Source organism: Suncus etruscus, chromosome 6 (genome assembly GCF_024139225.1).
Source record: "Suncus etruscus isolate mSunEtr1 chromosome 6, mSunEtr1.pri.cur, whole genome shotgun sequence".
Lineage (NCBI taxonomy): Eukaryota > Metazoa > Chordata > Mammalia > Eulipotyphla > Soricidae > Suncus > Suncus etruscus.
This window is the reverse complement of record NC_064853.1, coordinates 44,162,291-44,175,508: the sequence shown is the minus strand read 5'-3', so window position 1 is coordinate 44,175,508 and position 13,218 is coordinate 44,162,291. Positions and strand designations below refer to the sequence as shown.

The 13,218-nt window shown below is 49.4% G+C and overlaps 1 protein-coding gene across 4 annotated transcripts in view; it reads right to left on the bottom strand.

Moving 5' to 3' along the window:
- Nucleotides 1-13,218, bottom strand: part of PHC2 (polyhomeotic homolog 2) — a 131,995-nt gene that overhangs the window by 21,270 nt on the left and 97,507 nt on the right. Inside the window, exons 8-9 of one of the 4 annotated variants that reach the window (XM_049774696.1) lie at nt 12,094-12,494; nt 11,282-11,447 (exon numbers count right to left, since the gene is read on the bottom strand). In XM_049774696.1, the coding sequence (XP_049630653.1) occupies nt 11,282-11,447; nt 12,094-12,494 (567 nt within the window). Of the gene's footprint in view, nt 1-2,455; nt 2,478-2,589; nt 2,686-3,816; nt 3,936-11,281; nt 11,448-12,093; nt 12,495-13,218 lie in introns of those variants that run through there. The other 3 variants (XM_049774699.1, XM_049774697.1, XM_049774700.1) reach the window with 3 other exon arrangements.

Sequence of the window (13,218 nt, the reverse complement as noted above, 5' to 3'; positions counted from 1 at the left end):
AACTGGAGGCTCACAATATAGGTTAACCATACATCAAAACATCTGCACCATAAATCTAGGACTGCCTGGATCTCTACCTTGAGCAGTCATCTGACTTTTTTCTAGCAAGAGGCCTCTTTCTCTGGCACTCAGCCCTGTTCAGGGAGGAGTGCAGGAAGTAGCCATGATCTTTACCCTGCTTTTCCAGAGGTGGAAAGCACCAAATTCTCTCCCTCTATGACCACTTTTTCAAGATTTCCTGACTGTGGAAATCATCTTCACCTCCCAGTGACAAATGAACAAAAGAGAAACTATTCAGCATGAAGAACACATTTTCTCATTAACCTGACATCCAACCTTGGCAGACCCAGAGTTCAGAAGAGAATCCAAGGGTAGGATCAAAAATCTATCTGGAGGGTAAGTAGGACTGAGTTGAGAGAATTTATTGTTGCTATTATTTTTTTTTTATTTTTTATTATTATTTTTTTGTGAAACACCTGGCAGTGCTCAAGACTTACTCCTGGCAGTGCTTGGGTAACCAACTATATGGGGTTTTGGGGGATCAAACCTGGGTCAGCTTTGGCCCCTTTCTGGGAGAACTTTAATATAAATTTTAATTCATTCAAGGGAGGAAACCCCTGGCAATGATACTAACATAGGGAAATATTGCTAGAGCTGGTACCACCATCCCATACCTGGCCTTTGTTTCCCCCTCAGCTTTTCCTTAGGCACTGTGATTTACAACATTGTTAATGATAGTTTCAGGTATATCCCTAGTTTTCTTTTCCATTTAAAAATTTTATGGGCTTACTGACCAAGCTAGCTAACTAAAAACGAAGGACTTTTCAGGATGAAAATAGGTAAACTTTATTTTGCAAATAGTTACCAACTTCCAATGTAAGGTCCACAGTCCAAAGGACAGAAACTTAAAAAAAAAAAAGATCTAAAGCAGTCAATGCAACAATAGGAGCAGAGAGGGGATGACAGAAAGAGGTCAGGGGCACATAGGCAGGTAAGGGCTCTTTCTTTCTGAAGCGGCAACTACTTTTTTGTTTGTTTCTTAAATAAGAAGAATCCTTCTGGGAACAACCTATGTTCATGCAAGACCAGTTCAATTTTATAAGAACATCTGCCATGAACTCTTATTCTGGCTTTTCTCTCTTGTCTGAAAGATCAGAACAACCAAGAGATCCAAAGCATCTAAGACAGGAAATGAGTAAGGCAGGAAAAAGGATGTGGTCGGAAAAAGAGTGGATTCTGGGAGTGAGCCAGAGCAAGAAACAGGCACAGGTCATGGATGGGGGAAGGGCTTGGTGGCAGGAAGACAAATTCTCGGGTCCATCGGCTTAGCTTAGACTAAAATTGTTGTGACAGAGGAAGCACCTCTGGGTGAGCTTGGCCCCATCTTCCTGAAGGTCACTGGGCTATTTGTCTTGCATGAGGCCAAGCTGAGTTTGATCCCTAGGAACCCATAAAATCCTCTAGGCACCACCAGGAATGATTCCCAAGACTAGAACAAGGAGTAACCCCTGAGCACCACTGGGTGTGGGTCAAAGGGTTTATCTTCCATTGTAAAGTATAGAAATGGTTGTTGAAGCAGTACTACCAGGACTGAAGGAAGAGCTGGAGGTCCTTCCTTTAACAGAAGAGAATACAAAGATATTGCATGCACTCAACAAAGGTCAATGAGATTTAAGCCAGCATCTGGAAAAGAAGGGGAACCAGTTGGGAAGTGATTCCATAAGAAACACCAGTCTTCATTAAATGGAATAGTGCCACGTATGAGCAACATTTTTAAAAGGCGGGAGCTGGAGACAGGAGGAATTACTCATGCTGTTAGACAACTGAGAAACCAACTCAAGACTAGTGGGTTTAAGACGCCACCTTTCCCAAGGCTAAGGCTGGAGGGAAATGGCATATGGACAAGCCTGGAAATAGATTCTTGTGGGGAGGGGGTGGCTGAGAAACAGTGCCCACTCAATGCTGAGTGCCTGGAAGAGGCAAGTGCCAAGAAAGAGCACCATTACCCACCTGCTGGACCCTCTGCAAACCGTGCCAGCCCTCAGAGTCAGCCAAACCACAGACCAAGTTCCCACCCTGTGGCAACTAGACTTTAGGAAGAGAAACTGTGGGTTTCCCAGCTGATTCATAAATGCAACTAGGGGCCAGAAAGAGGGTAGAGCGGGTAGGGAGTCTGCCTTACACTCAGCTAGCCTGGTTTGAGATCCAGCACCGCAGAGGGTCCCCACAGCACTGCTAGAAATGGCTCCAAAATAGTTCTCGAGTTCCAGATGTTGGGAATCCCATGGCCACACTACCATCTTGTTCTAGATGCAACAGAGTGGTGTCTTCGGTACAGCAGGAGCCGAATAAAGGCATGTAAAATCTAAGGGAGCCAAACTCAATCCCTTAGCTGTGTAGCCACCTTAAGATTCAATACAGAGTCGCCTGATCTATAACTGAAATAGCACCTTACCTTGGACACTGCCACAGGCTGGCTGCAGGGAAGCAGGATGAAGGATGGGGAGGCGGGGAGAGAGGGATGTAAGGGCACGGGGGGGGGGGGGGGGGCACTTCATTGCCTCATTAGCTTGCAATTTTTACACTCACCTAGAAATCATGACATTTTCAACATTTGGGCTGACTCGGGAGGGGAAGGAAGGTCCCAGGTGAATGATAATTGGATCACCCAATTAGGCCCCAGAACCAAATGGCTGCAAAAGGCCAGGCCTGGAAGATCCGAGAGAGTCAGTGACATTGTTTTCTAAGTCCAAAATAGGATTCTTCGGGATGATAAAACAGTAAGATGAAAGAAACTGGGAGCTGTCCTAGAAAAATCAGGGACAGATGGCGGATTTAGGTCTGTAGTTTACTTAACTACAAGGGACCCACTGGACCTAATATGCTAATGTAAGGGGGGATTACAAATCCAGGAGGGAGCCACAGCTTTCTAACAGGAAAGGGGAAAAATTGTGTGTGGATGGACGTGGCACAGGAAAAGGGAACCAACTCATCCTAGGGATGGAGCACGAAGCTAGCTGGTCAGAAGAGGGATTATGTCAGCGCAATCTGTTCAGGTATCAAAGGCTGGGTGATGGTGGTGGTGGGGGGTAGAGGGCTGGCGAGGGCATCCTGGCACACACCGCCTGGGGCCAACAATGCGGGACGATGAAGGAAGGAAGTTCAAGCTGGGGGCTTGGCCAGGAGTTGGGGGGAGAGTTTGCAAGCTGACCCGGGGGTGGGCCTCTCATTTCTTCCTCCCACGGTGGAGAAATCTCCACCAGCCAGCCAGCCAGCCAGCCTCTCCAGAACATCAGCAACAAGCATCAGGAACTATAGATTGTAGCGAGGGCTCGGGGAAGGAGAGAAGGAAGAACGCTGGCGCTTCGCAAACAGGGAAGGCCGAAGAGCCCGTCCGTGCACTTGAAAACCTCGTGAGACGCAACTCGATTCCAAAACAAGACTCCGGGGCGGGCCAGGCCGCAAGCCTGCAGACGGGTCGTTGCCCCGAGAAGCGGCAGCGCCTGGCGCCGGGCGGCCCGTCCGTCCGTCCACACCCGGGCCGAGGGCCCAGCGCCGGGCGGGTGGCGAGGTGAGCGCAGGGCAGGGGCCTCCGGGGCCTCCCGCTGGACACGGCGGCTTCCGGGGGGACCCGGGGACACGCGGGGTCCCCCCCTTTCCCGGCCGGGCGCGGGCTGGCACGGCGGCCTGGCTGGCAAGGCCGAGTAGGCCCGGCCGCCCGCCCGCCCGCCCGGGAGTGGCACGGCGGGGGTGCAGGGCGGCGGCGCCCGGGCGCGCGCTCCCCAGGGCCCCCCTGCGGGCTTCGAGCACACTGACCTGTCCAGGGCCCGGCTGGGCCTGGGCCTGGGCCGGGCGGGGCCTGCCTGGCAGCTCAGCCGGGCGCCGCCTGCAGCGGCGGCGGCGGGGTCCCGGGCCCGGGCGGGCCGCCTCCTGTCCGCCGCGAGCCTCCGAGCCGGGGCCCGGGGCTGCCGCGGCGCATCCGAGCGCACCGGCCCTGGCCGGCGTCGACAAAGGGCGGCGGGGGGAGGCGCGCGAGGCCGGGGCGGGGGGCGCGGGGCGCGGGCGGCGGCGGCGGCGGCGGCGGGCGCTCGAGGGCTGCAGCCGCCGCGGAGACAATGCGGCGCGTCCCGGCAGGGCTCCCGCGGCCGCCTCCGCGGGGCGTGGCCAACGCCGGGTGGGCGGGGCGAAGGGTGGGGCCTGCTGGTCTAGGGGCGGGGCCTCGGCGCGGAAGCCGGGCCTCACGCTTCCTTTGTGCGGCCGCGCCGGCCCCGCCTCCGCTCCCCCCCCCCCCGGGTGGCGCCGCTTAGAGACCCGCGGGTTTCGGCTTAGGAACCCCCGCGCCCCGCCCCGCCCCGCCCCGCCCCGAGGGCCTGCGTAGCGGCAAAAGCAACAGCCACAGCCACAGCCACAGCAGCTGCAGCTGCAGCGCCGCTTCCAGGTTTCCCCGCCTCGGCCCGTTCGGAGCAGGCAAGGCCAGGCGAGTTAACGACTGGCTGCCCGGTAATTGAGTGTGCTTAATGTGAGCGTGTCAAGCCCCGGCGTGCACGCACTCGCGGTTCGCAAGAGCCCTCCAAGCGGTCATTACCCTCCCCGCTGGGAGCTGAAGATCAGAGGGGTGAAGTCAAAGACCAAAGTGACCCCATTACGCCTCCATAGACGGGCGTGATGTCTGCTCTTCGGATTGAACTGTGGAGGCTAACTGAGGACAATTCTACACATCGCCTGCGGTGACTTAGCACAAGTTTATTCCGTGTTACTTCGCTCCCTAAGTCACACGCTGATTTTGAGCATCACAGCGAAGCACGCCCGTTTAGTAGATAGGTTAAGAACTAGGGCTGGGTGTGTTTGAGGAAATATAATATATATAGAATATATGATCTATGTATATTATATATTCCTTTCCCTTACATAATATAAATCTCACCCCCTGATGCTTGCATAAAACAAGAGACATGAGATACAGTGGGTAAGGTGCTTTGCTTTGCATGCATCTGGGTCTGATCCCTGGCACCTATATGATCCCCCAGTAATTCCTGAGTGCAGAGCCAGGAGTAAGCCCTGAGGACCATAGGGTGTGGCACGAATTAAAAACAAAAAACAAAAAGAAATAGATATAAATACATGACTTCTCTCTATTCCTAGCATCTCTTTCTTAGCACAGGCACTCTCCCCCCCCCCCCGCCCCCTCTCTCAGGCCTTATGCCTTTTTCTGTTTCCCATGTTCTGTTCTATTTGTTTGGTTTTTGGTTTGGTTTGAGTCATAACTGGTGGGTCTCATGAGTTTACCCCTGGATCCAAATTTATTAAAAAAAAAAAAAAGAAAACAAAACAAAACTTGGAGCTGGCGAGGTGGCGCTAGAGTTAAGGTGTCTGCCTTGCAAGCACTAGCCAAGGAAGGACCATGGTTCGATCCCCGGCGTCCCATATGGTCCCCTTCAAGCCAGGGGCAATTTCTGAGCGCTTAGCCAGGAGTAACCCCTGAGCATCAAACGGGTGTGCCCCCCCCAAAAAAAAACAAAAAAAACTTTGTAGATTGAGTTATTAATTGACTGGTTGTTGAGCCACACCCAGTGATGCTCAGGGGTTACTCCTGGCTCTGCACTCAGAAATTTCTCCCGGCAGGCTGGGGGACCATATGGGTGCCAGGAATCGAACTGGGTCCCTCCCAGGTCAGCGCATGCAAGGCAAATGCCCTACTGCTGAGCTATCTCTCCAGCCTCATGGATCCAAATTTCTGACTGTGCTGGGGCAAAACAGGAGTCCTGCATGAAATGCATGTGCTCAATCCACTAAGCTATGTCTCTGGCCTATTCCCACATCTTACATTTATTTTATATTCCTAGATTGTTTACTTCATTCCCTTTCTCTTATCTATCTTTTCCCCTCTACTTTTCAAAATTCCCAAATCTTTTTTCATGAATATTCCTATCATATCCTATCCCTTTCTTATTTTTCATTCCTTACACTGACAAATTTTGTTTTGTAAAGGAAGGTGTCATAAGATTGAATATTCAACTTCTTTCAAGTGTACCCAGCCAGGAGTTCCTACCTCCCTCGTATACCTTCCACCAGCTCCTCCTACCCCTTTCCCACCTCCACAGATCCAGGCCCAGGTCCTGCCTCTTCTACAAGGTCTAAACTCAAAAAACTAGTGGGCAAGACTTTCCTGTAAGGAACCAGACAGCAGATACTTTAGACTTTACAGTTTCTGTTGCAACTACTCAACACAGCTGTTGTAGCAGACAATACAAACATTAGCAATTGTAACTGTGTTCTATGAACTTAATTTTTGGACACTAAAAATTTTAACTTATAGATATTTTACACGGACATTTAAAATATTTTGTTTTTTACTGTTTTTGAAATATTCTTTTGAATCTTTAAAATCGTCTTGAAAATAAAAACATTTCTAGCTTGTAGGCTGCATTAAAACCTATATGTGGGGGCCGGCGAGGTGGCGCAAGAGGTAAGGTGTCTACCTTGCAAGCGCTAGCCAAGGAAAGGACCACGGTTCGATCCCCCGGCGTCCCATATGGTTCCCCCCAAGCCAGGGGCAATTTCTGAGCGCGTAGCCAGGAGTAACCCCTGAGCATCAAATGTGTGTGGCCCTAAAAACCAAAAAAAAAAAAAAAACCCTATATGTGGGGGCTGGAGAGATAACACAGCTGTAGGCCATTTGCCTTGGATGCAGAAGGATGATGGTTTGAATCTTGGCATCCCATATGGTCCTCCAAGCCTGCTGGGGGCGATTCTAAGCATAGAGCCAGGAGTAGCCCCTAAGCGCTGCTGGGTGTGACCCAAAAACCGAAAACAACAACAACAACAACAACAACAAAACCTATATGTGAAGTGATTTGGTCCTTTCCAGGCAGTTTGCTAATCCCCTGTTCTAGGACAAAGCCACTTCCTCCATGAAAGCTTTCCTGTTTATTATTATTATTATTTGTAGGGAGCTTTTCTCTCTTGATTTTCAGGGCGGGTGGATATTGTGGGAGGCTGGTGGCACCACTGGCATTCTCCACCAATCAGGCTAGTGGTGTGATACACAAGCATAGGTGTAAAGTCTGAGGATGCAAAGCTTCTTAGTGGTGCTGGAGATGATCTGGATCAGTACTTAATGGTACTGGAGTCTCCAAGATGACACTTCGTGGTGCTCTGGGGTGGGGTGGTGGTGGTGGGAGGCCTGCACAGTAGCACTCAGAAAATTCCTCTTAATTCTTATTAAGTACTTAGAATCCTTCAATGACTTTGACCATATTTTAGTTTTTACAATTTTACATGTTTTGTTTTGTATATATCATTTTCCCCGTGCATTTCTTATTGTTAAGTTGCCTGATGTATGGTAGTAACCTTATTTCTCTACGTATTATCTCACATTCTCTTGTGTTTTTTAGATTAAGGGAAGGATCCATATTTAAGTACTAAATAGCTGTCAAAAATTCTACTGTAAAAAACATTCTACTGGGGCCGGTGAGGTGGCGCTAGAGGTAAGGTGTCTGCCTTGCAAGCGCTAGCCAAGGATCAGGACCGCGGTTCGATCCCCCGGCGTCCCATATGGTCCCCCCAAGCCAGGGGCAATTTCTGAGCCTTAGCCAGGAGTAACCCCTGAGCATCAAATGTGTGTGGCCCAAAAAACCAAAAAAAAAAAAAAAACCAAAAAAAACCCCAAAACATTCTACTGTGCAAAGATTACTTTTCTCAAGAGATAGTACCTCTGGACATGGTGCTTGTTCTGTGAGTCATCATGATTAGACTTTAGAAAGAGGTTTTTTTTATTGTGTGTGGGGGGTTTGGGTCACACCTGGCAACACTCAGAGGTTACTCCTGGCTCTACGCTTAGAAATTGCTCCTGGCAAGCTTGGGGGACCATGTAGGATGCCGGGATTCGAACCACCATCCTTCTGCATACAAGACAAATGGCCTACCTCCATGTTAACTCTCCAGCCTCTAGAAAGAGATTTTTGAAAGATTCATAGGGAAGATGGAAGAATATAGGCCAATGACAGTTCTTTTAGGGGCTGTTGGATAACAGACACTTGAACAAAGAATGGGAGCCAGAGCAACAGTAGAGCAGATAAGGAGCTTGTCTTGCATCCTTGGCTTGATTGAACTCAGGTTTGATCCTTGGCATTCTATATGGTTCCCTGAGCACCACCAGGAGTGATTCCTGAGTGTAGAACCAGGAGTAATCCCTGAGCACCACCATGTGTAGCCCCAAAACAAACAAGAATGTGGATCATTACCAACCTGCAGACATGCATGGGTCTTCAGTCCAGCCCTAGTCAACATTTCTTTCAGTAAGTAGGTTAGATGAAGAAAATATGCTATATTATTTAACACAGGACAAAGTTAAGAAGAGTAGTATGAGTAACAAGTCAGATATGAAACATTTCAGCCTCATCACTTATTCTCTCTCTGACTGAGTCTTATCTTTAAAATGAGGACAATAAAAGAAAAATTCCAATTTCAAAGATATTGCTCAGAAGTGAGGAAAAGATAAAGAAGTAAGGAACAATAAAGAAAGCCTGACAGAAAGGGCCTAATAAAGTTGTGAATGATTACTTTTTTTTTTTTTTTTTTGGTTTTTGGGTCACACCTGGCAGCACTCAGGGGTTATTTTTGGCTCTGTGCTCAGAAATCACTCCTGGCAGGCACGAGGGACCATACGGGATGCCAGATTCAAACCACCATCCTTCCTCGTTCGCTGCTTGCAAGGCAAAACACCTTACCACTGTGCTATTTCTCCAGTCCTGAATGATTACTTTTGGGGGGGGACTAGGATGGAACTATGGTCCAAATTCATGAAATAACACTTGATTAATAGAAATGATTCTATTCTGGCTCAAAATATTAATTGTACAAGCTTGTGACTGAGGATACCTAGAAACAAGAATGGTAACAGTTAATGGATAGAGAAACGAAGAATAACTCCAAACTCAACCTTCTGAATGTAACAAGACCAGATGATCCCAGGCTGTCATCTCTTTGGCTGGGAGAGTTCACGGGGCCCCAAGGGTCATGTCCTGATAAAGAGAGGGGAGGGGGCGAACTGGGGACAGAGTCATGGCTTCCCAGCTGGTGATATGGGCCTCTTCACACTTCCCTTTCTTCCTCTGAATAACAGTGACAATAAAATGCTTATCTCAGGAATCTCATGACTAAGGGAAAATTTAAAGCAGTGCCTGGTACTTGGGAGATATTCCACAGAGTTTAGTTCCTCATAACTATTAATCTAGGAAATTATCTTGCCCTTTGAAGGACTTATAAAGTTAGGGCCAAGTGCTCACCTAAGGTTTTTATATTTGGAATTCATGTGCTTCATATTAGGTATTACTCTTCAAGAGAATTAATGAAAAGGTGGAATGTGACCAAACCAGAAAGACTAGGAGGGTCTTGACATAATACAGTTCAATTTTTTAAAAAATAAAAATAAATCTCTCAAATCACTTGGAGATTTCTTTCTTGGGAGGGAGAGGAAAGAGACAACCTACACAAATACTATAGGAGAGGGACTCTATCACTGCACACAGGACATAATCACAGCCAGAGGAGAAACATCCAGAATAGATATGGACTGAATTGGAAGAGTGGCTTTCTGATTAATGGGGTGTACCACAACATAATGGGGCTGTTTCTCCAAGGGGGTAGTCCCTTCTCACTGCAAGAGAACCAAGAGGATGATTGACTCCCAGCCCACTCAAATGTTCCTAATGGTTTCTATCTATGATCTTTTACATCTCTTTTCATTGATCCCATCCTCTATTCCAAGATAGTTTACCATTTTGTCCCATGTATTGTTTTTTATCGCTTCATTTCTAAATTTTATTTCTCTTGTCTCTCCCTACTCCTACTGTTTTCTTAGTTCAATGATTGGAAGTGCCTATGTGAGTTGCGATGCATGTATAAGAATATCACTGATGGGGCCCGGAGAGATAGCACAGTGGTGTTTGCCTTGCAAGCAGTCGATCCAGGACCAAAGGTGGTTGGTTCGAATCCCGGTGTCCCATATGGTCCCCTGTGCCTGCCAGGAGCTATTTCTGAGCAGACAGCCAGGAGTGACCCTGAGCACTGCCGGGCGTGACCCCAAAACAAACAAAAACCCCAAAAAACAAAAAAAGATCACTGAGACTAGAGCCAAGAGGGCTGTGCACACCATAGGAAGGAAAGCAAATGGCTCATTATGGAAGGTAGAGGCATGCTCCCTCTCCCCCCAAAAGGAGAGATGAATTCAGGAGATTCTCACTAATCCCAGGTCATGGAGAAGTCTCTTCTTTCTGGGTACCCAAACAGCTGAATGGAGAATCCAGTTTGAGCACAGTCCTTCCTTTTAAAAATGCTTTCCATGAGCAGAACTCATTCTGAATTTCCTTCTAGCTCACATGGATATTTTCTTATCTGTGAGCAGTGCAGCCATCTTGTCACTTTACTGACAAGAACAGCATTTGGTACCCAGTGAAGCAGAGTAAGGGGACCCAAGAGACCACTCTTGGTGATTCTTTTTTGTTGTTTGTGAAGGGTCATAACCATTGATGCTCAGGGTTTACTTCCATTTCTGCCTTCAGGGATCACTCCTGGAGGGACTTGAAGGACCATATGGGATGCTGGGATCTAACCTATTTCAGTTGCATACAAATCAAGTGTCCTACCCTCTGTAATCTCCTGCCAGTCCTCTACAAGTTTTAAAGCCTTTAAAACTCAAGAGGTACTGGGAACAGCTCCTAGCACTACCACACTACTGGTCAGGGGCCACATTAGTATTTTAGATCCAGCTATTTGCCTGGACCAAAGGGCATATGGGAGCACTAGTGCCATGCTGGGTGGTGGTCTGGGGACCACTGGCACAAGAGCCTCTGTACCAATCATTTCTTCAGCCCTTTGAGCTCTCTCCCTGTTCACTTCTCGTTTTACTATATCTTAGGGTCCCCACATTTCACTCCCAGTTTCACCTCTTCTCATTCCCTCTCCCATTTTTTTTGGGGGGGGGCACACCCGTTTGATGCTCAGGGGTTACTCCTGGCTAAGCACTCAGAAATTGCCCCTGGTGTGGGGGGACCATATGGGATGCCGGGGGATCACACTGCCGTCCTTTCCTTGGCTAGCGCTTGCAAGGCAGACACCTTACCACTAGCGTCACCTCGCCAGCCCCCCTCTCCCATTTCTACTTACGTAGCTTTCTGCTTGTCTCTTGGAGCTTGCCCTTCCAGATACCTGAGTGGAATGTTCCAGGGCATGGTGAGGATGACCCTCTCCCCTCCCCCAGGGGCCCTGCTCCACTCCATACCGTGAGCCGGGGACTGCTGGATATTAGGACTCTTGGGTACAGGCAGTCCACCAGACATGGCAGTGACGATAGCTTGCTGATGTGGTGATGGGCCAGACTGAGTCTCTGGCATACTCTTTTCCCCAGGCACCACCTCCTTCCAATCATCTGGAGGATATTGCTGGGGCTGCAGAGAGACAGGACACAGAGGGAATCATTATGAGCTTCCTTGACATTTCTCAAATTCATCCCACTTCTAGGCTTGGGCAGTCTGCAAAAACCTCAGAATTCAGCTAGCCCTGAGTTTGGAAAAAAATTTCTTTTCCTTGGAATACCCAGAGAAGACCTTAGCATTTAGCCACCAAGAAGCTTAGCAAACACATTAGGTGTTTGTGGTCAGACCTGAGCTCTGTCTTTTTTTGTGAGAGGGAGGGGATACACCTGATGTGTGGTGCTCAGAGGTAACTCCTTTATTTTATTTGGGGGAGGGTCACACCCAGCGGCACTCAGGGCTTACTCCTGGCTCTACACTCAGATATCGTTCCTGGCAGGCTTGGGGGACCTTATGGGATGCCCGGAATCCAACCTATGTCCGTCCTGTGTTGGCCTCGTGCAAATCAAACACCCTACCACTGTGCTATCGCTCCGATCCTTCAGGTAACTCCTGACTGCACTCAGGAATTACTTCTGGTGGTGCTTGGGGAATCATATGGAATGCCAGAGAACAAACCTGGGTTGGTTGCATGCAAGGCAACTGCTCTACCTGCTGTATTATCACTCCAGCCTGAAGTCTTTCATGCTGATTCCCTGCCCCTCACCATGGGCTCACTCACCACTGGCGAAGCAGGCTGGAGTTGCAAGATGACAGCTGAGGCATGCTGGAACCTGCGCTGTGGGGCGTGGGACAGAACTTCAGGATATCCATTGTGAGGCCCAGCGTCAGGGGTGGGAGGGTGACCCTGCTGCGTGCTGCTGGGCTTGTGCAAATTGGCAGCAGGGCCCTGGAGAGGCAATGTGGGGGTCACAGGACCTAGCGGCATGGCATGGGTCTCAGAGCCAGGCTGCAGGCTCAAGCTGGGAGGACCTGGAGGGAGCTGGGGATGGGCCTGGGCCTGGAGCAGAGGCCGCGATGGCGGTGGTGGCTGTGGTTGCGGTTGTTGGATCACAAACGGGGGCTGTAGGTGCTTGGAGGCTGGCGGTGAGAGGAGCTGCTGCGGCTGGAGCTGAGCATAAGCTGAAGGGAAAGAGACCAGGTCAGGCAGTGTAGCTACACCTCAGCTTCCACCATGAGTCCCGCTGCCATCCCCACACAAAGCAGTGCCTCTTGAGCTCAGTGAATGTTTCTTTCTCTCAAGTCTGGTCTGGCCATTTCCATGGGTGTGACCATCTCTGTTGTCATGTTTCTTCCTTTACCAAAATGCTGCACCTGGGGTTACTCCTCAAAGCCAAAGGCAAAACCCAGCTTCTTCTCCCATTCCAACTGCTCAGAGAAACAATGGCTCGAATTCTGCCCCATCGCTGCTCTTCCCAACAGCCTACACACCTGTCTTGGCCTTTCTCTCTGCCTGCCCTGTGTCAATGGGCATCTCTCTGGCCCTGCCTGGTTACTCCCTTTATTTCTTGGTGGGGTTGGAGGGTACCCAAGTGTTGTGTATGTAAATATTTTAGGGGATTACTATATTACTCACCCTAACCTGATCGTGATTGTGCCCTACCCTAGGGTGTGACCTGGCATTCTGCCCTCACCCTAGGGTAGTACCTGATTCTGCTTCCACCATTGGTTGGTATCTGATCCCACCAGTGGGTGGTACCTGATTCTGGGGGATAAAAACAAGGGTCTGTGGAAGGCGAGAGGCTTTTTGCTGGAACTGAGGCTGAGTCTTTGGACTTCAGTCTTGTCCATCGAATAAAGCTAATATTTCCACAAGCCTGACTGTCTGCGAGCTGTTTACCCGCCG